The sequence below is a fragment of the Protopterus annectens genome, chromosome 4.part0 (genome assembly GCF_019279795.1).
Source record: "Protopterus annectens isolate FY-2018-M chromosome 4.part0, PAN1.0, whole genome shotgun sequence".
In the NCBI taxonomy this organism is placed as follows: domain Eukaryota; kingdom Metazoa; phylum Chordata; order Ceratodontiformes; family Protopteridae; genus Protopterus; species Protopterus annectens.
Window position 1 is genome coordinate 965,147,953 of NC_056733.1, and position 24,507 is coordinate 965,172,459.

Here is a 24,507-nt window from a genome sequence, read left to right on the forward strand (position 1 = left end):
TACCCTGACGCTCTGATGTCAGTTCTGAGCGCCCATGACCAACGTCAGCCTAATACTTTGGTATTCGGGCCGACCGAGGACAGCGGACTACAGCAATGTGAGATGAAGAACATCTTGCAGGATTTCCCTTGGAGATAACTGGGGTCTGGTGGCTAACAGAGAAGTAGGCTGTCAGGTAAGTTTGCCTCTCTGGTGTAAGGAATGCCATCTAGGAAGCTGTGTCCAGACTTGCTCCCTAGGAAGATTATCCTTTGGGTGGGTACTTGTCTGGATTTATTTTCATTGATTGTGTACCCTAGGGAGGTTAGTAGGGTCTTTACAAAGGCCAGGTGCTTGAGTAGCTCCTCCTGGTTGTCTACCTGAATAAGGCAGTCTTCTAAATATGGGTAAATCTGAATATTCCTTTGTCTGCAAAAAGCAATGGCTGGAGCCAGACATTTTGTGAAAACTCTTGGAGCAGTAGATAACCCAAAGGGAAGTGCAGAGAACTGAAAGTGCAGAGATACTACCCTGAAACGCATACTTTTCCTGCACGATTCCCTGATAGGAATGTGGAGGTAGTCCTCTTTTAGGTCTAGGGTGGCTAGCCAAGCATCTTTGGAGATGATGGGTAGCAGCTGCTGGTGGGTGAGCATTTTGAATTTTGGTATCAAAAGGAAGGTGTTTAGAATGGATAAATCGAGGATGGGGCACCAGGTGCCTGCTTTCCTGGGTACCAGAAAAAGTCTGGAGTAGAAATCTAGGCTTTCTGTTCTGCAGGAAAGTGCTCTATTACCCTTATAGAGAGCAGGGAAAGGACTTGCTTTTGTGCCTCTGCCCACTGGTTTGGAGGTAGATCTGGGAATCCTTTTGGAGTTGGAAGGGTGTGGAAAGAAAATTTGTACTCCTGGGACACTATGTTGAGGACCTAGTAGTTGTTGGTAATGGTGGCCCAGGTGCTTGTGTGAAAGGTTTTTCCTCATAGGGGTAAGTGAAGGTGGGCAGAGGTAGGGGGTGGGGGAAGAGAGTCATTTTAAGTTCTTACCATGAGGGAGTGGCTTAGAACTCCCTGTTTTTGAAGTGGAGGAAGTCCACTGTGTAGATCTCTGCATTCCCTGCGGCTGCTGTCTGGGGAGGGGTCTGCTTCCATGGGGTCAAAGCTGAACTGACCTGGTGGGAGCAGGAAAGAACCAGTGCTTGGAGGGGCAATGCCTGTTGAACCTGGGTGGTTGGACCTGTAAGAAATCCTTAACTGTCTGCATAGATTTAGCTTTTTCTTCCATCTTTTTAAAGACCTCTTCTGCCTTAGTGCCAAATAAGTTGTCTTTGTGCAAGGGTGCATCCAACAATTTAGATTTAACATGGTCTAGCAAGGGCTGTTCCTTAAGCCATGCATGCCTTGTAAGGACTAAACCGGTGACTGCTGCCCTGCAAGAAGCTTCTAGGGTGTCAAAACCACAGTGCAAGGTGTAGTTAGTTACTTGACTTGCAGAATGCATTAACTCTTGTAACTCTTTAGATTCTACACAAGCAGGAAAGGAAGACAAATTTTTGTTTGAGGAGTTCCAGAGTATGTTGCTGACATTTTAGCATATAGAACTGGCAATTTAGTGCTCTGATAGCAAGAGTAGCAGAGGTGTATACCTTTTTACCCTATCTGTCTAGTGCTCGAGAATCCCCATCTGAGGGGGTGGGAATCTTAGCAGAGGTTGCTTTAATTCCTTTAGGCCCTTGAGAAATTACCTCAAGGTCAGCAGTAGGATTTTTAAAAAAAAATTTGTAAGAGTCAGGGACTCTGTAGTACCTATCTGGCTTTCTGGGTGCAGGAGGGAGGTGACAGGAGTCAAACTAGATTCCAGGAAAACATCCTCTACAACATCCAGGACTGGGGGAATGGCCAGGGGTCTGTGCTGTGGAAGATCTAAGAATTCCCAGAGTCTCTTTTTAGACTGAGGTCGTCCTGACATTCCCACTAGAAATGCTTCCTTAAGGTATGAAGGGTTTCCGCAAAGGAAAAATCCTCGGGGGAAGAGGCTGAAGGAATGGAGTCCTCTGCATCAGAATCCTCATAAGCAGAGAGGGGTTGCATGTCTTCATATTCAGATGCATCAGTCTCATCAGACTCCAGTTCAGACAAAAGTAATGTAGACAGATCTCTTTCTTTTGGAAGGGGTAGCTTGGCTTCCCCTAATCAACATAAGGTCTTCCGCCATTTTAAGCATTTGAGACTGAGGCAAGGAAGCAGGTGCCCGAGAATAGGTAGTCGTTTTTTTGGGTGTGGTTCGTACCCTGGTCCTTAGAAACTCGGTAGTTTTTAAAAGAATGGTAGACGCAAAATAAGTCATCGGTTTGTGTTGAGAATCGGTAGTGCAAAGTACTTTCTCAGAAGCCTGTTCCTGCTCAGCAGCTCCGGACCCATCCAAGGGAGAGAACTGCAGGATCCTTAGTCGAAGAGTTTTGTGGCATATCGGACTCCGAAAGGGTCTCGGTAGTGGCCTGTGAATCCACAGAAGCAGGCATCAAGGGGCTGTGAAAGCACCTCACTGAGGACCGGAGAAAGTACAGTTTTGTACCTACCATAAATGTAGATGTTCGAAGATCCACATTGCTGCAGTCCTTACATATGGGTAGTCCGCTGTCCTCGGTCGGCCCGAATACCAAAGTATTAGGCTGACGTCGGTCATGGGCGCTCAGAAATGACATCAGAGCGTCAGGGTATAAAAGCGCATGACCGACGTCATATCCTCAGTCTTTTCTTGCCCCAGATGTCAGAAGGCCCTAAAAAGAAAGGCCACAGCCCAAAAACAGGATACCCCCCAAAAACATGCCCAACAACAACCATCACCCAAACCATATAACCATGCCAAACTACAGAGGGGAAGGAGGGAGGGTAAATTGGACTGCAGCAATGTGGATCTTCGAACATCTACATTTATGGTAGGTACAAAACTGTACTATGTTCTTCATCTCACATTGCTGCAGTCCTTACATATGGGTAGAATCCCAAAGCAGAGGTAAAGGGAGGATGGCAAAATCATAAAGCATTAGGGGCTGCTAAAATGCCCTGTAATATTGCAGTGGCAAATCCAGCCCTAGACTTAGAATAAAGAGGAAGGTGGTAATGTTTAGAAAAAGTATGTACTGAACTCCAAGTGGCTGCTTCCAAAATATCTTTTGTAGCTACCCCTCTTAGAAAGGCAGTAGAAGTGGCAGTAGCTCTAGTGGAATGAGGTCTGATTCCAGCCGGAATCTCCTTACCATGATGGGAATAACAGAAAGAAATACAAAAACCAATCCATTTAGAAATGGTTTGTTTTGACACAGGTTTTCCCTGAGAACCCAAAGCAAAAGAAACAAACTGCTGAGACTGCCTGAACCCTTTGGTTCTGCTCAAATAATAACGCAACTGCCTGTGAATATCGAAAGTATGCAAAATCTTCTCCCCTTTATTTTGGGGGTTTGCATAAAAAGTAGGCAAATGAATAGTTTGGTTCAAGGCCACACTAGAAACCACTTTAGGCATAAAGGAAGGATTAGTACGCAAAGATACCCTATCCTTATGGAAAATCAGGAAAGGTTCCACTGCCATAAGGGCCTGTAATCCAGAAACCCTTCTTGCAGAGGTAATGGCCAACAAAAAAGCAGTCTTCCATGATAAATACTTTAACTCGGCAGTAGCTGCAGGCTCAAAAGGTTGTAGAGTAAGTTTTTCCAACACAAAATTGAGATCCCAAGCAGGAGTAGGAGCTCTACGTGGGGGTCTTATGTTCTTTGCCCCTCTAAGAAATTGCTTAAACAAAGGATGAGAAAATAAAGGAGGGTCACAGTCATAGTGAGCAGACATGGCTGCAGCATAAACCTTTATCGAGGAGAAAGACAAACCCTTGTCCAATAACTCAGTAAGATATTGAAGAGAAACACTTAAATCAGGCTTGGAAACATCAAAGTCCTTCGCTTTGCTCCAAATAAAAAATCTCCTCCATTTATCAGCGTAAACTTTCCTTGTACTAGGCCGCCTGGCCTCCAAAATAACATTCAAAACTTGTTGTGGAAGCTGAGACCCTCCAGGGTCTAAAACAGAATATGCCAGGCTGTTAGATGCAGAGACTGAATTTTGACATTGAGGAAGTGATTGCCCTCCTGAGATAAAAGATGCGGAATCAAAGGCAGAGGCCATGGAGGCTCCCGTACTAAACTCCTCAGTAGTGGGTACCAGTGCTGTCGAGGCCAATCCGGCGCTATCAGAATCATGGATGGCTTGTCTTTTCTGGCCTTCAAGAGTACCTTGGGAATGAGAGGCAGAGGTGGAAAGGCATAGACATGAAGATTGCTCCAACTGAATGATAGAGCATCCACCTTCCAAGCTGTGGGATGAAACATTTTTGTGCAAAACTTTGGCAACTGGTAATTTAGTGGAGAAGCGAACAGATCTATGTCTGGAGTCCCCCATAACACTGTCAACTTTTGAAATACATGAGGATCCAGTTTCCACTCGTGAGGATCCACTATTTGTCTGCTCAACACATCTGCTAAGGAGTTCTGTGCTCCTGGTAGAAACCTTGCCTGGAGATTGAGGTGTAAACTGAGAGCAGTCTCCCACAAAATCATCGCTTGCCTGCAAAGAGGGTACGAATGGATTCTCCCCTGCTTGTTGATGTACCACATGACAGTAGTGTTGTCTGTTTGAATCAACACCTGCCCTGGGAGAAGTAAATCCTTGAAAGCCATCAATGCAAATTGGACTGCTAACATCTCCTTCAAGTTGATATGCAAATGTTGAAGTCTGACAGGCCACGTGTCTTGCACCCATTTTCCGTTGAGGTGTGCTCCCCAAGCTTTGTCCGAGGCATCTGTCGTTAGAATCTGACTCGCCTCTGGTCGGGTCACAGAGAGTCCCTTGTTTAGGTGACATTCCTGAGCCCACCACAAAAATTCCTTCTGAATGCAAGGTATTATCTGAATGACAGTGTCCATCTGAATGACAGTGTCCAGATCTTGGCAGTGTTGTGTCCATACATTTTTGAGATACCATTGAAGCTTCCTCATATGCAGTTTGGCATTGGGAAGCACCAGAATACAAGATGCCATGAACCCCAAGGCTTGAAGGACTGTCCTTGCAGTCAGCCTGGACTGTAGAGACATTTGATGGAAATAAAGATAAAGGCTTCTTTGTTTGTCCGGGGTCAAAAAAGCCATCTGGGAAGCTGTATTCAGTCTCACACCCAGAAAGCACATGTCCTGAGAGGGTACTAGACTGGACTTTGTTTCGTTCACAGAATACTCTAGGCATCTTAACACTACCATCACATACTGTAGATGATGAAGAAGTTCGTCCTTGTCTTGTGCAATAATCAGGCAATCGTCCAAATAAGGATAAATCTGTATTCCTCTTAACCTGAAAAAGGCTATCACTAGAGCCAGAACCTTTGTGAACACTCTGGGCGCAGTAGATAAGTCAAAGGGCAATGCAGAGAACTGATAATGTAAATTTCCAGCCCGAAAACGCAGGTACCTCCTGCAACTGGGCCGGATAGGAACATGAAGATAAGCCTCTTTGAGATCCAGAGTTACCATCCAGTGATCTTTTCCCAACAGAGGTAAAAGCTGTTGTAACGTCAGCATTTTGAACTTTGGAATGTCCAGATAAGTGTTGAGGATAGATAAATCCAAAATTGGTCTCCACGTGTTCCCTTTCTTTGGTACTAGAAACAGGCGAGAGTAAAATCCTAGGCCCACTTCTGACAGAGGAACTGGCTGTATAGCTCCTATTTGAAGAAGTAAAGAAATCTGCTTGTGAGCCTCTATCCTTTGCCGAGGAGGAACGTCTGGCATGCCTTTGAAAGGAGGCAATGTATGGAAATAGAACTTGTAGCCTCGGTTTATAATGTCCAATACCCATTTGTCCTGGGTGACTAAAAGCCAGTTTTGCTTGAAAAGTGTTAACTTTCCTCCCAAAGGAGCTGCCAGGCAAGAAGAATCTGGCAGCTGAAAATGCAGGTCATTGGGCCTGTTTACGAAAGGACTGGCCCTGCCCTCACCTGCAGATTGTGCAGGCGAACTCCAAGTTCTAGGCCTGAATGTACTGTGACCTCTGCCCTGCCACGTCTAGATCTACCCCTAGACTGAGAATCAGAAGAAGGGTACGTCCACCCCTTAGTAGGCCAATTTCTACTAAACTTTGGAGGTTGCACCTGCAAAAAATCTTTAACAGTCTGCATAGACTTAGCCTTGTCTTCCATTTTCTTCAAAACCGACTCCACAGGGGGACCAAACAAAACCTCAGACTGTAAAGGGGCATCCAGAATTCTAGTTTTAACATGCTCGGACAAATTCTGATCCTTAAGCCAGGCGTGCCTACGAAGAACTGAACCAGTGGCAGCCACCCTAGAAGAGGCCTGTACAGCATCAAAACCACACTGCAAAGAATGCTTACCCACCTGTTCAGAGACATGCACTAAATCCTGCAATTCTTTACACTCTATGCCCTCTGCCAAAGCATCCACTTTAGATTTTAGCTGAGAAAGGAGGAAATTCTGATACTTCAACATATGAAACTGGCAATTTAAAGCCCTCATTGCTAAAGTAGAAGAGGTATACACCTTCTTACCCCATCTATCCAAAGCTCTAGCTTCCTTATCTAGAGGAACCGGATTCTTTACCACAGAGGCTCTAACACCCTTAGGCCCCTGACTAATAGTTTCTGGGTCCGCCCTAGGACTCTTATACAGATATTTATGAGCCTCAGGCACCCTGTAATACCTGTCCGGTTTAACTGGCAGGAGGCAAAGAATCTGGATTAAGGGAAGCCTCCGAGAAAACATCTTGAACAACATCCAAAACAGGAGGTATAGCCAAGGGTCTATGCTGTGGTAAAAACAAGAATTCCCTAAGCCTCTTCCGTGAATCAGAGAAATCCTGTCCTTCCCACTTAAAATGCTCCCTCATGGAATGCAGAGTTTCTGAAAATGAAAAATCCTCTGGAGGGGAAGCAGAAGGAGTGGAATCCTCTGCATCAGAATCCGAATAAGGGGGAAAATCTTGAATATCTTCAGCAGAAGACTCTGAGTCAACTGAGGCCTGATCCAAACTTTCCAACTCTGGCTCCACCCTGGGCCTCTTATCAGGAGGGGGCATAGAACCTCTAATTAAAGTAATCAAATCTTCTGCCATTTTAAGCATGTGCTTTTTAGGCACAGACCCTGAAGTACCTGGAGTGACACCAGAGGAAGGCAAAACAGACCTGCCCTTAGAAGAAGCCTTAGAAATAGTAGCAGAAGGCCTAACCACCTTAGGCATAGAAGGGAGAACAGTAACCTGAGAGGCCCCTTCAGCTTGACCGGACTCCTGTGCGGCCACATCCTGCAAAATCAAAGTTTCCCCCTGAGACTCAACAGAAACTTCAGCCGGATCCACCTGTTCCCACTGTAGTTTCTACAGGACCGGCGTCCGAAACGGACGAATCATCCTGTCTAGGTTTCAAAGATTTGTCTTTGCGCTTCTTCGTGGAAGCGGGCGTCGGAGGATCCGACGGCATATTATAATTACACCGCTTACCAAAGACTAACCTAGCGCAATCTAACCTTCGTTTTATGGTGCGCTTATTAAACCTAGCACAAAACCGACACCCAACTACGTCGTGCTCAGGTCCCAAACAAGGAATGCAAAGAGAGTGATAATCCCTATGCGGTATCTGTTTCCCACAAGAAATACAATTATTCACTTTTTCTGACATCCGAATTAACTGAGGCAAGAAAAACAAAATATTCCCAACGGGTACTTAGCCCAACTTGGTTTCGGTCTGAAACTCAGAATACGAAAATTTCAGAACGCCGAACGGCACTTGCAACGCTGCTTCTGCATCGGACCATGCGGCAAAAAAGACTGAGGATATGACGTTGGTCATGCGCTTTTATACCCTGACGCTCTGATGTCAGTTCTGAGCACCCATGACCGACGTCAGCCTAATACTTTGGTATTCGGGCCGACCGAGGACAGCGGACTACCCATATGTAAGGACTGCAGCAATGTGAGATGAAGAACATCTGACGACTAGCTTAACGGAAACATAGTCAGTAGGTTTGGACCTGTGCGGTCTGTGTCTATCTTTACGTACGTTTTTTTCACAAGATCTGCTGTCGGATGGCTTACCGAAACCATATCGGAATTAGAGGACTGTACGCAAAAATATCTAGCTATAATAAGGCCCCGACGACATATAGTTCTGGCACTGAACAAAGCACTAAAGCGACAGCAGAGGACGTCATGGTCTGGGCCTAAGCAAGTGACGCAGTAAGAATGAAAGTCTTGGTACGGTATTTGCTTTCCACAGGCGAGACAGTTAACTTTTTCTGACATCGGTTAGTGCAAGAAAAAAGGATCCACAATGGGGTACTTAGCTTTAGAAGACTTCAGCTTCAGTTCGGAAAACGAAACTCAGGTAGCGGCCAACTGGCACTCAAGCTAACTGCTTCGGGCTCCGTGGCAAGAAAGACTGATATAATGGCATCAGCTGCCTTACTTTAAACTACCGACTACCTGACGTCAGTCCTGAAGTGACAGCAACCAATGCAGAAATACTAAACCTCTGGTATTCGGGCCGGCCGAGGGCTATCCTGGCAGGGATATCCCAAATGTGATGACTGCAACAGTGAAACACTAAGAACATCAAATGTTTTCTTCTCGGGATCCACTGGGGTTACTGAAGTAAACATGGCAAAATCTTCAGCACAAACTACATTTTATATAAGCAGTATTATTTAGATTCTAGGCCTTAAACTATAAAACACAGAAACTATTAACTTTGCAATATTTTGTAAACAATGTACAACATCCCAATAACCACCCAATTTACACATACAATGGTCAGCAGCCCAAATGAGAGCTTTCATATGAGCTTAAGCAGCTCCTGGCAACCTTCTTCTTCTTTTGGCTGCTCCCGTTAGGGGTCGCCACAGCAGATCAACTGTTTCCATTTCTTCCTGTCCTCAGCATCTTGCTCTGCCACACCAACCACCCGCATGTCCTCTCTCACCACATCCATAAACCTCATCTTAGGCCTTCCTCTTTTCCTGTTACCTGGCAGCTTCATCCTTAGCTTCTTTTTCTCAATATACTCTGCATCCCTCCTCAGCACATGTCCAAACCAACGTAATTTTGCCTCTCTGGCTTTCTCTAAACCTTCCAATCTGGGCTGATCCTCTAATATACTTATTCCTATTCCTGTCCATCCTCGTCACACCCAGTGCAAATCTTAACATCTTCAACTCTGCCACATCAAGCTCAGACTCCTGCCTTTTTGTCAATGCTACTGTCTCCAACCCATATAACATAGCTGGTCTCACTACCCTCCTGTAGACCTTCCCTTTCACTCGTACTGGTATCACTCCAGACACTCTCCTCCACCCACTCCATCCTGCCTGCACTCTTCTTCACCTCTCTTCCACACGCATCATTACTCTGAACTGTTGATCCCAAGTACTTAAACTTATCCACCTTCGTCACCTCTACTCCCTGCATCCTCACCATTCCTCTATCCTCCCTCTCATTCACACACATATTCCGTCTTAGTCCTGCTCATGGCAACCAAGTAACACAAACATATAAAAAAAATGAAATTTACGATAGTATAAACAATTATAAAAAAAATATTTTACTTTCACTAGACAGAGGTCAACTAGCAATACAGCTGTGTTTCCCATTGTGTAAGCTTTAAGATAAAATAATTTAACACTTTGAACTCTACATGATTTTGGAATTAATGCAAATATGACCAAGCAATATTTGACACACACAGATTGCAAAAGGATCCAAATGCAGAAACACCCAGGTGTGATGATGCATACTAAGCAGTCACACAGGTTTAGGGGTAGGTTAACCACTTTTGACACACAAAAAAGCTGCTTATTAACCACACAATTGCTACGTTCTTTTCTATACAAGAAAACTGACCACAACTCACCTGGAGACTTACGATATCTCCATTACAGCTCAAGATCTCCTGCATAATGAACTTTTTCCTGTACTCCCAGTTCAGCGCCCAGGTAGGACAGTAGCCGTACAATTGCCGAGTTGCATACTTATCGCAGAGAACATTATAACACATGACCGTAAAGACAGCTGGAAAACAAAGGTTTCATGTTACTAGGTAGGTCACATTTACACAAAACAATTTAAAAACTACAGAAATAAAGCAGACACCCATCAGTACTGGGGGGGGGGGGGTATGTGTTAAAAAAACAAATATACCAGCACATCAGTTAATCTGTGAGAAGACTCGCTGCTAAAGGTAACTTTTGGAGTGTCTTCAGAAATTCTCAGACTGATACTGAAACGCTTCTCACCCTCAAGATCAACAAGACAGCTCTCATACAAACGCACATAATGACAACATAGATAATTTTCAAAAATGCACAATCAATCAGTCCCAACTAGCTCCAGCCTGACCCCATGAATCAAGTGCATGGAAAGTGAAAAAGACAGAACATTACATTACATAATAAACCTACACCTGCCTTAGTCCATCACTGGGGGGGGGGGAGTAATGTCCAAATGCAGCAGAGGCTGGAAGACTGAAAAAAACAGGTTGCCTTCTTGCAAATAAATCAATATATTGAGCAGATGTCTGTTAAACCAGACTCTGAAGTCCTTTCGCAGTAGACAAGTGCTGGAAAAAATCCAAAACAGTACAAATTAAACATTAGTGGGAGACCAGAGTACAGCATGGTCAAAAAGGAAAGGCAAAGAATGCTAAAAGTAAGACACAAAACAGGCCAGAATACTGCAATCAAGGTCTGAGCAAGGATGCTTACCGCAGATACTACAGAGACCAACTGGCCAAGGAACAGGCGTCTGTAAAGGCAGACTTGTGAAATGCTCACAAGTAGAAGCCACATGCCAAGTAGAATGGTCTCGCATAAAAGCATTTTTCAAACTGCAGTTAGCCAGGGCAGACTGCAAAAGAAATACTTTTAAAACCAATTACTCAGCCACTGCAAACTCCTTCATAATCACAAAACAAAAACAGTCAACCCAGAGCAGGTGGTGTATTTTAAGGCTATGAAAGGCCATCTACTCTAGGGCTTCTGCCCTTAGAAAGAAAACATGGAGATAAACAGATTAATATGGTCCTAAAACATCAGAAAACAGTTCTGTAAAATCTTCCCATAACCATTCTTGGTGTGGGATTTTCTGCGCTCAGGAGACTCGTGCATCAGCTCCTATATAAATGCTTCAGCTTGACTGTTGCAGTGTGCGTGGGACATCACACGTAGGGCCATAAACCAGGGGCCATAAATGTTACGTCTGCACGCACAATCCTCAGAACTTGAAGGCCAGCAGGCAGAGAATAAGGCCCAGCAGGAGAAATGCCAGTGGTTTTCAGGTGTGTGACCTGGTGTCCTACTGTAGTATAGACAGGACAAGTAAAGGAAAAGGACCTGGGGGAACTGGTGGGCGGGAAGGAATACTCCAACATGGAAGAGAAGGACATTATGGTTATGGCAATATTTTACACAACTATTCTATGCCCTTCTATTCCTATGTTGCAGTATTCTAGACATGGTAGCGTACCACAGCTTATGCGGATGACAGGGTGGTAGTAGATGAAGAGGGTTCTACAAGACCTTGCAGAATTGCTCTGGCGAATCCTATCCTAGCTCTGGACACTTGGTCAAGTTTGTAATGTTTGGTGAAAGTGTGGATAGTGGCCCATGTGGCTGGTTCCATAATGAAAGCTGTTTCCAGGCCCTTCATGAAGGACCTGGAGGTGGTCACAGCTCTAGTAGAATGGGCCTCAATTCCCACTGGAGGTTCCTTTCTATGGTGGGAGTAGCAGAAGCAAACAGCTTTCCTAATCCAGCATGCGACGGTTTGCTTAGAGACCGCCTTGCATAAGGCTCTGGGGTGAAAAATGACAGAGCTGGTTAGTTTTCCTAATGGTTTTGGTCTTGTCCAGGTAAAACCTAAGTTGTCTGTGCGTGTTCAGGGAGTGCAGTATAGTACAGTTGTGAAGACTTGCCATAAATGTAGATGTTAGAGTGTATTCACTGTTGCAGTCATCACACTTGGGTTATCCGTTTGAAGTAGCCCTCAGTCGGCCTGATTATCAAAGTCTTGGGTCCTGCGTCAGTTGCTGTCTCATCTTCCGTGACGTCAGGTAGTCAGAGGTATAAAGCAAGCAGCCGATGCCATTACATCAGATTTTCTTGCCCCAGATGTCAGGTGACCCCCTAATGGGAAGCAATTGAATATTATATATATATATATATATATATATATATATATATATATACACACATACATATACATATATATATATACATACACACGCACACATACAAGGTTATACCTCCAACAAAAAAGCAAATACACCAAAAAACTTTTCAGCATGAATAGAGGTATAGCCAAAAGAAGTCAGGGGGCTGGAGGGAGGGTAACCAGGATTGCAACAGTGAATACACTTGAACATCTACATTTATGGTAAGTGTACACAACTGTACTATGTTCTTCATGTTTCACTGTTGTAGTCATCACATTTGGGAAGATTCCCAAAGCTAAGGATGGGAGAAGGAATTTAGATTGCATTAGGACCAGCTATAAGGCCCTGCAAGACTGCATTGGCAAAGCCAGATCTGGATTTAGAGAAAATTGGCAAATGGTAATGCTTGGTGAAAGTATGTACAGAACGCCAGGTAGCTTCTAGGATGTCTCTGGTAGGGACACCTCTGAGGAAGGCTGTAGAGGTAGATGAAGCCCTGGTTGACTGGGGTCTAATCCCCTGTAGAATAGGTTTTCCATGGTGTTTAGAGAAGAAATGAATGCAATGGCCTATCCATTTAAAAACGGTTTGCTTTGAAATAGCCTTCCCCTCTCCCCCTGCAGCAAATGTCACCAGCAGTTGTTCAGATTTCCTTTGAGGTTTAGTCCTGTCAAAGTAAAATCTAAGTTGTTATTGCACATCTAAGGAGTGCAGTATCTGTTCCCCTTTGTTCTGTCAATTAGAAAAGAAGGTTGGCAAATGAATGGACTGATTAAGAGCCACACTGGATACCACCTTGGGCATGGAGGGGGGACTGGTTCTGAGGGACACCCTGTCCGCATGAAGGATGATGAAAGGCTCCACTGCCATGAGGGCCTGTAATTCAGATACCCTTCTTACTGAAGTGATTGCTAAAAAGAAAGCTGTTTTCCAAGAAAGGAATTTTAACTCTGCAGTTGCAGCTGGCTCAAAAGGGGCAACACTGAGTTTTTTCCAATACAAAGTTAAGGTCCCAGGCTGGAGTTGGGGCTCTCCTGGGTGGTCTTAGGTTTTTGGCCCCTCTGAGGAACTGCTTGAGCAGTGGGTGAGAAAAGAGGAGTGATTCTGTGTTGTAATGAGCTGAAATGGCTGAGGCGTGAATTTTGAAGGCGGAAAAGGAAAGGCCCTTGTGAAGCATCTCAGTTAAGAATCTGAGGTAAACTGGGCGCTGCTGTGGCCATCCCTTGAGTTTGGTTCCAGGCACAGAATCTTTTCCATTTTTCAGCATAAGACTTTGTAGTACTAGGCATCCTTGCCTCCAAAATGACACCCAAAACTTGTTTACTGAGGGATGGTAACGGAGAGATTAGGTAATTAGCCAGGCTGCCAGGTTTAGGGTTTGAAGCTAGCTGGGAGTGCAGAATCTGGCACTCCTGCTGTGACAGCAGGGTAGGGGTCTGAGGCAGATGCCATGGAGCTAGCTGTGACACACTGCGCAAGAGGGGGTACCACCAGTGTTGGATGGGCCTGTCTGATGCAATCAGTATCATCCTGGGTTTGTCCTGTTTGATCTTTAGTAGTACTACGGAGAGGAGAAGCAGAGGAGGAAAGGCATAAACTGATAGATTTTTCCAGCTGAAGGACAGAGCATCTACTTTCCAAGCTTGTTTGTGGGGAGACCTTCTGCAGAATTTGTCCAATTGGTAGCACTGGGGGGAGGCAAACAGGTCTATATATGGGCTCCCCCATTTGTTGATCAACATGTTGAAAGTCTTTGGTTCAAGTTTCCACTCGTGTGGGTCCATGAGATTTCTGCTTAGTTCATCTGCCAGTGCATTTAGTTTTCCTGGCAGAAATTGAGCCTGTAGATGCACTTGCTAGCTCAAGGCTGTGTTCCACAAAGCCATGGCTGGTCTGCAGAGGGGGTAAGAATGGGTACCCCCCCCTGCTTATGTACCACATAACAGTGGTTTTGTCTGTCTTTACCATTAATTGCCCTGGAAGAATGTGGTCTTTGAAGGCTGTCAGAGCATTCTGTACAGCTAACATTTCTTTTTGTTGATATGCAGATGCATTTGACTTGGGTTCCATTTGCCCTGAATGCACTACCCTGCCAGGTGAGCCCCCCATGCATAGTCTGATGCGTCTGTTAGGGTTTGGGCGGAAGGGGGTAGAGTGAATGATAATCCCTTGTTTTGGTGGCAGGCCTCTGCCCACCGAAGGACTTCTAACCATAGGCAAGGTATAACAGGAATCATTGCTTCTAGATCCTAAGAATGTTGACACTACAGGCTTTTTAGATACCATTGTAGATTCCTCATATGCAGTCTTGCATATGGAATTAGTAGAATGCACGAGGCCATGAACCCCAAGGCTTGCAGTATTTGCCTTGCAGATAGCAGGGTTTTTGTGGCCACTAGTTTGAAGTAAGTTGTCAAATTAGTTTCTCTGGCGTGAGGAAAGCCATCAGGGAAGTTGTGCTGAAGCTTGCTCCCAGGAATATAATTTGATGACAGTGTGATTTCTTTACGTTTATGGTGCACCCCAGACATGTTAACACCTTTTGTACAAATGCCAGATGATTCAGAAGTATGTCCTGGCTTTCTGCCTGAATTAGACAATCGTCCAGGTATGGGTATATTTGAATATTTCTTTGCCTGCAAAATGCAATGACTGGAGCTAGGCACTTTGTGAATACCCTGGGCACAGTAGATAAGCCAAAGGGAAGTGCAGAGAACTGATAGTGCATGTAGCCTGTTTTGAAGCAAAGGTATCTTCTGCATGACTCCCTGACTGGGATGTGCAGGTAGGCTTCCTTTAAATCCAGTGTTGCCAATCAGACATCCTTGCCTACCATAGGAAGCAACTGGTGAAGAGTTAGCATCTTGAATTTTGGAATCACCAAAAAGGTGTTTTAAGGGAGACAGGTCCAGGATAGGATACCATGAGTTGTCTTTTCTGGGTACCAGGAAAAGTCTTGAGTAGAAACCTTGTCCCTTTTCCTCTTCTGGTACAGTCTGAATAGCCTTGATGCTCAAGTGAGAGATAGTACTTGCTTTTGAGCCTCTGCCCACTGATTTGGGGGTAGATCTGGCCAACCGTTTGGGGCTGGTAACGTGTGGAATTGAAGTCTGTATCCTTGGGAAACTATATTTAAAACCCATTTGCCTGGATAATGAGTTCCCAGTTTTTTGCCAGCAGAGCAATCTTTCCCCTAAAGGAGCAGTCCATTGAGAAGTGCTTGGAAGTTTTAAAATTAAGTCATTGAGACAGTTTACCATGGGGGGAGTCTTACTACTCCCTGATTTGGAAGTGGGAGCCTCCCACTGCTTAGCCCTGTACGTACCCTAGGACTGAAGCCTGGGTTTTCTACTGGTTCTGGGTTTGGACTGAGTAGGCCTGGAAGAGGCAGGAAAGGACCAATTCTTAGAGAGCCGATGCCTACTAAATCTTGGAGGCTGTACTTGTAGAAAATCTAACAGTTTGCATAGATTTAGCTTTTTCCTCCATCTTTTTAAGAACTACTTCTGCTTGGTTGCCAAACAGGTGGTCCTGATTTAAGGGAGCATCCAGCAATTTAGCTTTAACATGATCTGGCAAGGATTGCTCCTTAAGCCAAGCATGCTTTCCATGTACAGACGCAGTGACAGCAGCCCTGCAAGATGCCTCTAGAGAATCAAAACCACATTGCAAAGTATGTTTTCCAACTTGTTCTGCAGAATGCATTAAATCCTGTAAGTCCTTGTTTTCAGCAGAATCAGGAATCAACATCATTTTCTGTTTAAGCAATTCAATAATATGCTGCTGATACTTTAACATAAGAAAAGTACAGTTTTGTACCTACCATAAATGTAGATGTTAGAGTGTACACCCTTGCTGCAGTCATCACACTTGGGTTATCCTGTCGTCAGGCGGTCCCCACAGTCGGCTGGAATTCCAAAGTCTTGGTCCGGCGTCGGTTGCTGTCGCTTCTTCCCTGACGTCAGTGCGCCAGGGGTATATATAATGCATCCGACGCCATCTTCTTCAGTTTTTCTTGCCCCAGATGTCAGGTGCCCCCAAAAAGGTGGTCAGTAATTAGTACCAAATAAAGTAATTTTTTGCACAAACACAAAATCCCTCCAGCTATAAGCAAATACATCAGGAAGGTATTGTATAGATTTAGCCAGTTAGATCAGAGGGGATGGAGGGAGGGTAACCTTGGACTGCAGCAGGGTGTACACTCGAACATCTACATTTATGGTAGGTACAAAACTGTACTATGTTCATCGTGTTACCCTGCTGCAGTCATCACACTTGGATAGAATCCCAAAGCTATGGATGGGCGGAGGAGTTATAGAGGGTTAGAGGAGGCTAGAAGGCCCTGCATAACTGCAGTGGCGAAGGCCAGCCCTAGTCTTAGAGAAAAGTGGTAAGTGACAGTGTTTGGTAAAAGTGTGTACTGAACTCCAAGTTGCAGCTTCCAAAATCTCCTTGGTTGGTACCCCCCTGAGGAAGTCTGTAGATGTAGCTGTTGCCCTGGTAGAGTGGGGCCTAATGGTAGCAGGAACTGGTTTTCCATAATGGGTATAGCAAAAACGAATGCAATGTCCTATCCATTTGGAAATGGTTTGTTTTGATATAGCCTTCCTTTGTGAAGCTGTAGCATAGGATACAAAGAGCTGCTCAGATTTTCTGAAAGCCTTAGTTTTATCCAAGTAGTAGCGAAGTTGCCTGTGAATGTCCAAGGAATGCAGGAGTCTTTCTCCTTTGTTCTGTGGGTTTGGGAAGAAGGTGGGTAAGTGAATGGTTTGATTTAAAGACACACTGGAAACCACCTTAGGCATGAAGGAAGGATTAGTTCGTAGAGAAACTCTGTCTTGATGGAAAATGAGAAAAGGTTCCACTGCCATTAGTGCCTGCAGCTCTGAGACTCTTCTAGCTGAAGTTACTGCTAGCAGCAGGGCAGTCTTCCATGATAGGAACTGCAGATCTGCAGAGAAAGTTGGTTCAAAGGGAGGTAGCGTAAGTTTTTCCAGAACAAAATTGAGGTCCCATGTTGGTGTGGGTGCTCTCCTGGGGGGCCTAATGTTTTTTGCCCCTCTGAGGAACTGCCTTAGAAGTGGATGCAAAAATAAGGGTGGTTCTGTTTTGTAGTGGGCTGAAATAGCTGATGCATGGACTTTAATGGAAGAAAAAGAAAGTCCTTTGTGCAGCATCTCAGTTAAATACTGTAGAATCGGAGGCAGGTGAGGCTGAAGTGTGTTTTGGCCTTTAGTTTGGTTCCAAGCACAAAACCTTTTCCATTTGTCCGCATAGGCCTTCCTGGTGCTGGGCCTCCTAGCTTCCAGAACAACATCCATAACTGCTTGGGAAAGAGGAGCTGGCTGAATGTTTAGGTGATTTTCCATGCAGCCAGATTTAAGGTTTTTAGCTGGCTGTGAAGAATCTGTTTTGCTGTGTGAGTAAATGTGCAGTTTGTGGCAAAATCCAAGGTGGGCCCTGGGCCATATTCCTCAAAAGTGGGTACAAGTGCTGGCGTGGCCAGTCTGGGGCTATGAGTATCAGTCGTGGTCTCTCCTTTCTGACTTTCAGAAGCACCTTTGTGAGAAAAGGCAATGGAGGGAAGGCATATACGGTCAGGTTTTTCCAGCTGAATGAGAGTGCGTCCACTTTCCAAATTTGATGGTGAAGTATCCTTGCACAAAATTTTGTTAGTTGGTAGTTTTGAGGACTGGCAAACAGGTCTATGTCTGGAAGGCCCCATTTTTGAGTTATTGCAAATACTTGTGGATACAGTTTCCACTCGTGGGGATCCATGATGTTTCTGCTGAGGTCGTCTGCCAATATGTTCTTTTGTCCTGGCAGGAATTGAGCTTGTAAGTGAACTTGGTAAGCCAGAGCTGTGTTCCACAAGGTCATTGCTTGCCTGCATAGAGGGTAGGAGTGTGTGCCCCCTTGTTTATGTACCACATTACTGTGGTGTTGTCCGTCCTTATTGTAAGTTGCCCTGGATGTAATAGATTCTTGAAGGCTGTCAGCATTCTGTACAGCTAGCATCTCTTTTTGATTGATGTGCAGATTTCCTTTGATCTGCAGACCAAATGCCTTGAATGCACTATCCTGCCATGTGTGCCCCCCAGGCGTAGTCCGATGCATCTGTTGTCATAGTTTGCCTGGCTGGGGGCAAGGTGAAAGGCTGACCCTTGTCGAGGTGACATGCCAGTGACCACCACAGAAACTCCTGTTGTAGGCAGGGAATGAGAGATATCATTGTGTCCAAGCTGTGGCTGTGTTGAGACCATACACTTTTTAGGTACCACTGTAATTTCCTCATATGCAACTTTGCAAATGGTATTAGTAGTATGCAAGATGCCATGAAGCCCAAGGCCTGCAGAATTTTTCTTGCAGGTAGTTGGGTCTTTGTTGCCATCGTTTTGAAATATTGAGTCAGTTGTAGTTGTTTGTCTGGCATCAGATAAGCCTTCTGGGCCATTGTATTCAAGCTGGCACCCAGGAATGTCATTTTGTGAGGGTACTAGTTTTGATTTCTTTTCGTTTACTGTGTACCCCCGGCAACTCAGAAGATGTTTTACAAAAGCCAGATGTTATAAGAGGATGTTCCTTGCTTTCTGCTTGGATGAGGCAGTCATCCAGGTATGGGTATATATTGAATTCCTCTTTGTCTGCAGTATGCAATTACTGGTGCCAGGCATTTTGTGAAGACTCTGGGAGCAGTAGATAAGCCAAAGGGCAGTGCAGAGAATTGGTAATGGGTTGAACCTGCAATGAAACGGAGGTATCTTCTGCAACTTTGTCTGATAGGGACATGCAGGTATGCCTCCTTGAGGTCCAACGTTACTAGCCATGTTTTCTTGCCCAACATGAGAAGAAGCTGCTGTAGTGTTAGCATGTTGAATTTGGGTACTTGTAAGTGTTTAGAATTGAAAGGTCCAGAATTGGTCTCCAAGCATTGTCCTTTCTGGGTACTAGAAAGAGCCTTGAGTAAAATCCTTGGCCTTGCTCTCGAGTAGGTACCAGTTGAATGGCTCATGTCCATGAGAGCTGTAATTTGTTTTTGTGCCTCTGCCCATTGATTTTGTGGCAGGTTTGGCATTCCTCTTTTCATTGGCAAGGTGTGAAAGTGGAATCTGTATCCTCGTAAAATTATGTCTAGGACCCATTTGTCCTTTGTGACAATGTGCCAGTTATCTGCAAAAAGTGCGAGTTTTCCTCCCAAGGGGGCTGCCAAGAGAGTGTTGCTTGGCCAGATGAGGTGCAAGTCACTGAGTTTGCCTTCTGGAAGTTTGGGACCTGTCTTCTTCTCCCTTCTGTGCTGCAGTGCCCCATTGTCGAGGTTTGTACTGGGCTTGTGGTTGTCCTCTGCTTCTCGGACGTCTGTATTTACCCCTCTGTGGCCTGTCAGTAGCTGGAAAGGACCAATTTTTTGTTGGCCAATTTCTGCTGAAGCGAGGGGGCTGTACCTGTGGGAAATCTTTGACTGTCTGCATAGATTTTGCCTTATTCTCCATTTTCTTTAAGACTTCCTCTGCTTTAACTCCAAAAAGAGCACCCTGCTGTAAGGGAGCATCTAGAAGCTTTGCTTTAACATGATCAGGCAGAGTTTGTTCCTTTAACCAAGCATGCCTACGTATAACAGACCCAGTGACAGCTGCTCTGCAGGAAGCCTCCAAAGAATCAAACCCACATTGTAAAGTATGTTTGCCCACCTGTTCAGTTGCATGCAACAGATCCTACATTTCTTTCAATTCAGAATGTTGAGGGAGTGTGCTCATTTTTTGTTTTAACTGAGACATTAGAAATTGCTGATATTTTAGCATGTGAAACTGGCAATTTAGTGCCCTCATAGCTAGAGTGGCTGAGGTGTAAACCTTTTTCCTCCACCTGTCTAGTGCTCTGGAATCCCTTTCAGAGGGTACAGGATTTTTATCCATAGAAGCCTTAGCCCCTCTGGGACACTGGGAGATAGTCTCTGGATCAGCAACAGGACAGGACTTTTGTAAAGAAATTTGTGGGAATCAGGCACTCTATAGTATCTGTCAGGTTTGGCTGGAGCAGGAGGCAGAAAGTCTGGGTTCAAACTGGATTCTAAGTAAACATCATCCACAATGTCTAAAACTGGGGGGATGGCAAGAGGTCTGTGCTGGGGGAGTAAAAGAAACTCTCTGAGCCTTTTCTTTGAGTCAGAGTAGTCCTGACCTTCCCAGTGAAAATGTTCCCTCATAGTGTGTAAAGTTTCCCCAAAGGAGTAGTCTTCAGGGGGAGAAGCTGAGGGAATGGAATCCTCAGCATCAGAATCTTCATAAGGGGAGAAGGAGTAATCTTGGTCCTCACAGGAGCCTGAGGAAATAGACACTTGTTCAGAGGATGCATAATCTTCCTCTTGTCTAGGCCTTTTGTCAGGAGGGGGTTGGAAATTAGAAGTTATGTACTCACCATAACGTTCCATCTGAGTAGGTGTATTCATTTGTCTGCAACCTGTGGGTTATGGATCCGATATCGGATCGAACCGCATGGTTATCCAGCTATGGATCCAAGCTCTCAGCTCCTCCCTCACCCATAATGCCCTGCTCTACCCTCATGACCTCAGATCGAGTTTGCCAAAGCAACAATACCTAAAAGGGTAACAAGGAATATGCAGGAAACTGAAAGGCCAGGGGATAGGAGGCGGGATGGTTGCAGACAAATGAATACACCTACTCAGATGGAGCGTTATGGTGAGTACATAACTTCTAAATCTGAAGTAGGAGATTCATTTGTCTGCAACCTGTGGGACAGAGTCCCCAGCTACCTGAATCTTGGGCCATCATGGAAGGATATTCGAGCACCGCTGAGCCAAAGGATGCTCTACCCCTAGATGCAAGATCCAACTTATAGTGAGAAATAAATGTATGAGATGAAGCCCGTGGCTGCTGCACAAATATCATCTAGAGGAATCCTAGCTTTGAAGGCTGCGAGGTAGATACTGACCGGGTTGAATGAGCATGAACACCCCGGTGCGGGCCTTCCTGGCGCTTGATAAGCCAATAAAATGCACTGTGAAATCCAGGGACAGAGAAACTTTAGAAATTGGCTTGCCCAAATTGAATTTTGCAAAGGAAATAAACAGCTGGTCGGATTGCCTATGACCAGCTGTCCTGTTGAATAAAATCTAAGTTGCCTGTGAACATCTAATGAGTGTAGCTTATATTCACCTTTGTTTTCATACTTAGGGAAGAAAACAGGGAGGTTAATGGACTGATTGATGTTTGCTTCAGAAGCGATTTTAGGAAGGAAGGGGGTTGGTCCTGAGGGAGACACGGTCCGGATGAAATACCAAGTAAGGAGGTTTAGCTGACAAAGCTTGAAGTTCAGAAACTCTCCTGGCTGATGTAATGGCTACCAAAAGGCTGTCTTGTAGGACAAAAATTTGAGATCCACCGTAGCCTTGGGCTCGAAAGGAGGAGCGGTCAAGGCCTGCAGGACCAAAGAAAGGTCCCAAGGAGGAACTGCTTGTTTTATAGGGGCCTAAGAAGGAAAGTACCTTTAAGAAATGTTTTACACAATTTGGCTGACATAAGAGGGATAGAATCTTGACCAATGTGATAGTGAGAAATTGCCAGTTGAACTTTGACTGTGGAACTGCTGGCACCATCATTAAAAAGAGAGGTTAGAAAATCAAGCACTACAGGAAGAGGAACGTGAAGGGATTCAGGCCTTGCCGCTCCGCCCACACAGAGAAAGCGTTTCCATTTGCTTGATAAACCTTTCTAGTGGATGGTTTATGAGCCGCCACCAAAATAGCCTTAACGGTGAAGAAATACGGGAGTCCTTATCAAGAGTGGAACTGGAGCAGCCAAGCGGTCAGCTTCAGGTTGTCCAGGTTCGGAGGAGGAATGCAGGATGGATGGGATATCAGATCCGGGATGGGATCCAGAATCCAAGGAGGATTCACCGAGTGAGACCTTAGGAAGGGGAACCAGATCTGTCGAGGCCAGAATGGAGCAATGAGAATCATTCTGCAACCCACCCGAGAAGCTTTCTGAAGAACTTGCAGCATCAGAGGCAAGGGTGGATAGGCATACAGAAGACCGGGTGGCCAAGCATGCACCAGGCGTCTCTTGGGGTACCTCCGGGAGGAGGTATTAAGCGAAAAAACTGTCGCACTTGGTGTTTGAGGGAGAAGCAAAAGATCGCAGGAAGGGTTCCCCACCGTGCGAATATGCGTTCGCTACTTGACAATTGAGAGACCACTCGTAAGGGGTCAGAATGGTGCGACTGAGCTTGTCCGCTAGGATGTTGGACCGACCGGAATGTGCGTTGCTATGAGAAAGCGATTGGTGGAGATTGCCCATTCCCAAACTCTCATGGCCTCTCGACAAAGAGGGTAAGACCTTGTTCCCCTTGCTTGTTGATGTACCAGACAACAGACATATTGTCGATTGAATCGCAATTGTTCCCAAGGGAAGAAAGTCCTGAAGTGCTAGCAACGCTAAGAGCACTGCTCTCATCTCTAGAACATTGATATGCAGTAAGGTCTCTGAATCGTTCCACGTGCCTTGGACTGTCCGGCCCAAAGTGCCCCCACCGAGGCGGGGCGTCCGTGGTCACCGTGGCGAGAGGGGAGAAGCACAAAATGGGCGACCCTGTGGAGATCCGGGAGTGGAGCCACCACAAGAGGGACCGCTTGCAAGCCTTGCTGATCGCTATGGGATGATGCATGGGGAGAGCAAGGTATGACCACTGTACTAAGAGCGTCCACTGTAGAATGCATATTGAGTCTGGCAAGAGGAAGAAGTGCTATCGGCGAAGCCATGGACCCTAGAGCCCTCAGGACCAACTCGCTGGAACAGAACATGAATGGAGAATGGCCGCACCTGGAGCTGCAGATTTAGAACTCTGTCCGCGTGAGGAAGGCTCGTAAACTCCTTGTGTCTAGTCTGGCCCCTATGAAATCTAAGAGCTGAGTGGGTGCCAGGTTGGACTTGTTGTATTTATTGTGATGCCCAGAAATGGAGCAAGATGGAGAAAGGAGTCTGGCCGAGAGAAGTAGATGCCTTGTTGGGGGTGAGGAGCCAGTCGTCCAGGTAGGGAAAGACCTGCACCCCTGAAGCCTCAGGTGGGCGCTACCACTGCTAGTACTTTGGTAAACACCCTGGGGGCTGTGGTGAGACCAAAGGGAAGGACCCGAACTGGTAGTGACTGGCTCCCAGCGGGCGGAGAAATCTCCTGGGCGCCTGTCCATTAGGATGTGGTAGTACGTCCTTGAGATCTATCAAGCACATCCAGTGGCCTTCTCCCAAAGGGGAGAATAGATTGTAGAGTGACCATTGAATTTTCTTTGGGGACTGCCAGATTCAAGAGAGAGGTCTAGGATTGGTCTTAGTTCCCCGTCTTTTTGGCACTAAAAAGAATCTGGAGTAGAACCCTGATCCGATCTGGTCTGGGGAGCGGGCTGGATGGCTCTTTTCTCTAGCAGATGGCCAATTTCTGCCAAAGCGGCCTCCCTTTGACCGGGTGGAACGTCTGGGAGGGACTTCATCTTTGGAAGGTGAAGGAAAGGAATCGTATCCCTGGATATGATTTGGAGAACCCAGCGGTCCGATGTTATGGACTCCCATGCCGCTAGGTGCCCAACGTCCCCGACTGCCTCCAGAGTAGAGCAGTCGGGCAACCCTCAGGGTTGCTGCGGGCCGTTCAGAGAAAGGTTCCCTGGACCCGAAGTTTCTGGGAGCCCCTCTGCCTCTAGAGGCGGCGTCCTCCCTGTCCTCCTCTGCCACGGAAGGACTGGTTGTCTGGAGCAGGCTGGGACTGCTGCGACTTCGGAACCACATCTTCTTCTGACCCTTTTGGTTCCTAGAATAGGGCCTCTGGGGTGCAGAGAAGCGGATTCCGGCGGCAGCGTCTTCCGTCCTTCGCTCTGGGTCAGCGTCTGTGAGCGGTCTTGCCAAACAGAGCAGAACCATCAAAGGGGCGTTAAAACAACGCCTTGAAGGGCTCAGAAAAATCGCAGTGGCAGAGCCAGGCCTGGCGTCTAGTGACCAGTCCTGTCCCGCAGCTCTAGCGGCGCCCTCCGTAGCATGGGAGAGTAGCCGCATAGAAGTATTTGTGACAGACAAAAGAGTGACCATTTTGGTGAAGTGCAGAACTCTGTCCTCCTCCGAAATGGACTCAGAGGGATGCAGCGTACTCCTTAATAAGGTCTCGCTGCATCCGAATAACATGTGCCAAATAGTTCAGCGCCCTTACCGAGAAGGTCGCCGAACTGAACATCCGCTTCCCAAGCGGTCCATCATCGAGACTCCTTGCTCGGT

At 45.9% G+C, this 24,507-nt stretch overlaps 1 protein-coding gene across 2 annotated transcripts in view; it reads right to left on the minus strand.

The window, feature by feature from the left end:
• CNOT6 (CCR4-NOT transcription complex subunit 6) overlaps positions 1-24,507 on the minus strand; it is a 1,957,714-nt gene that overhangs the window by 985,764 nt on the left and 947,443 nt on the right. For both annotated transcript variants that reach the window (XM_044068935.1, XM_044068934.1), the window contains exon 7: positions 9,938-10,095. In XM_044068935.1, coding sequence (XP_043924870.1) covers positions 9,938-10,095 — 158 coding nt within the window. The remainder of the gene's footprint in view (positions 1-9,937; positions 10,096-24,507) is intronic.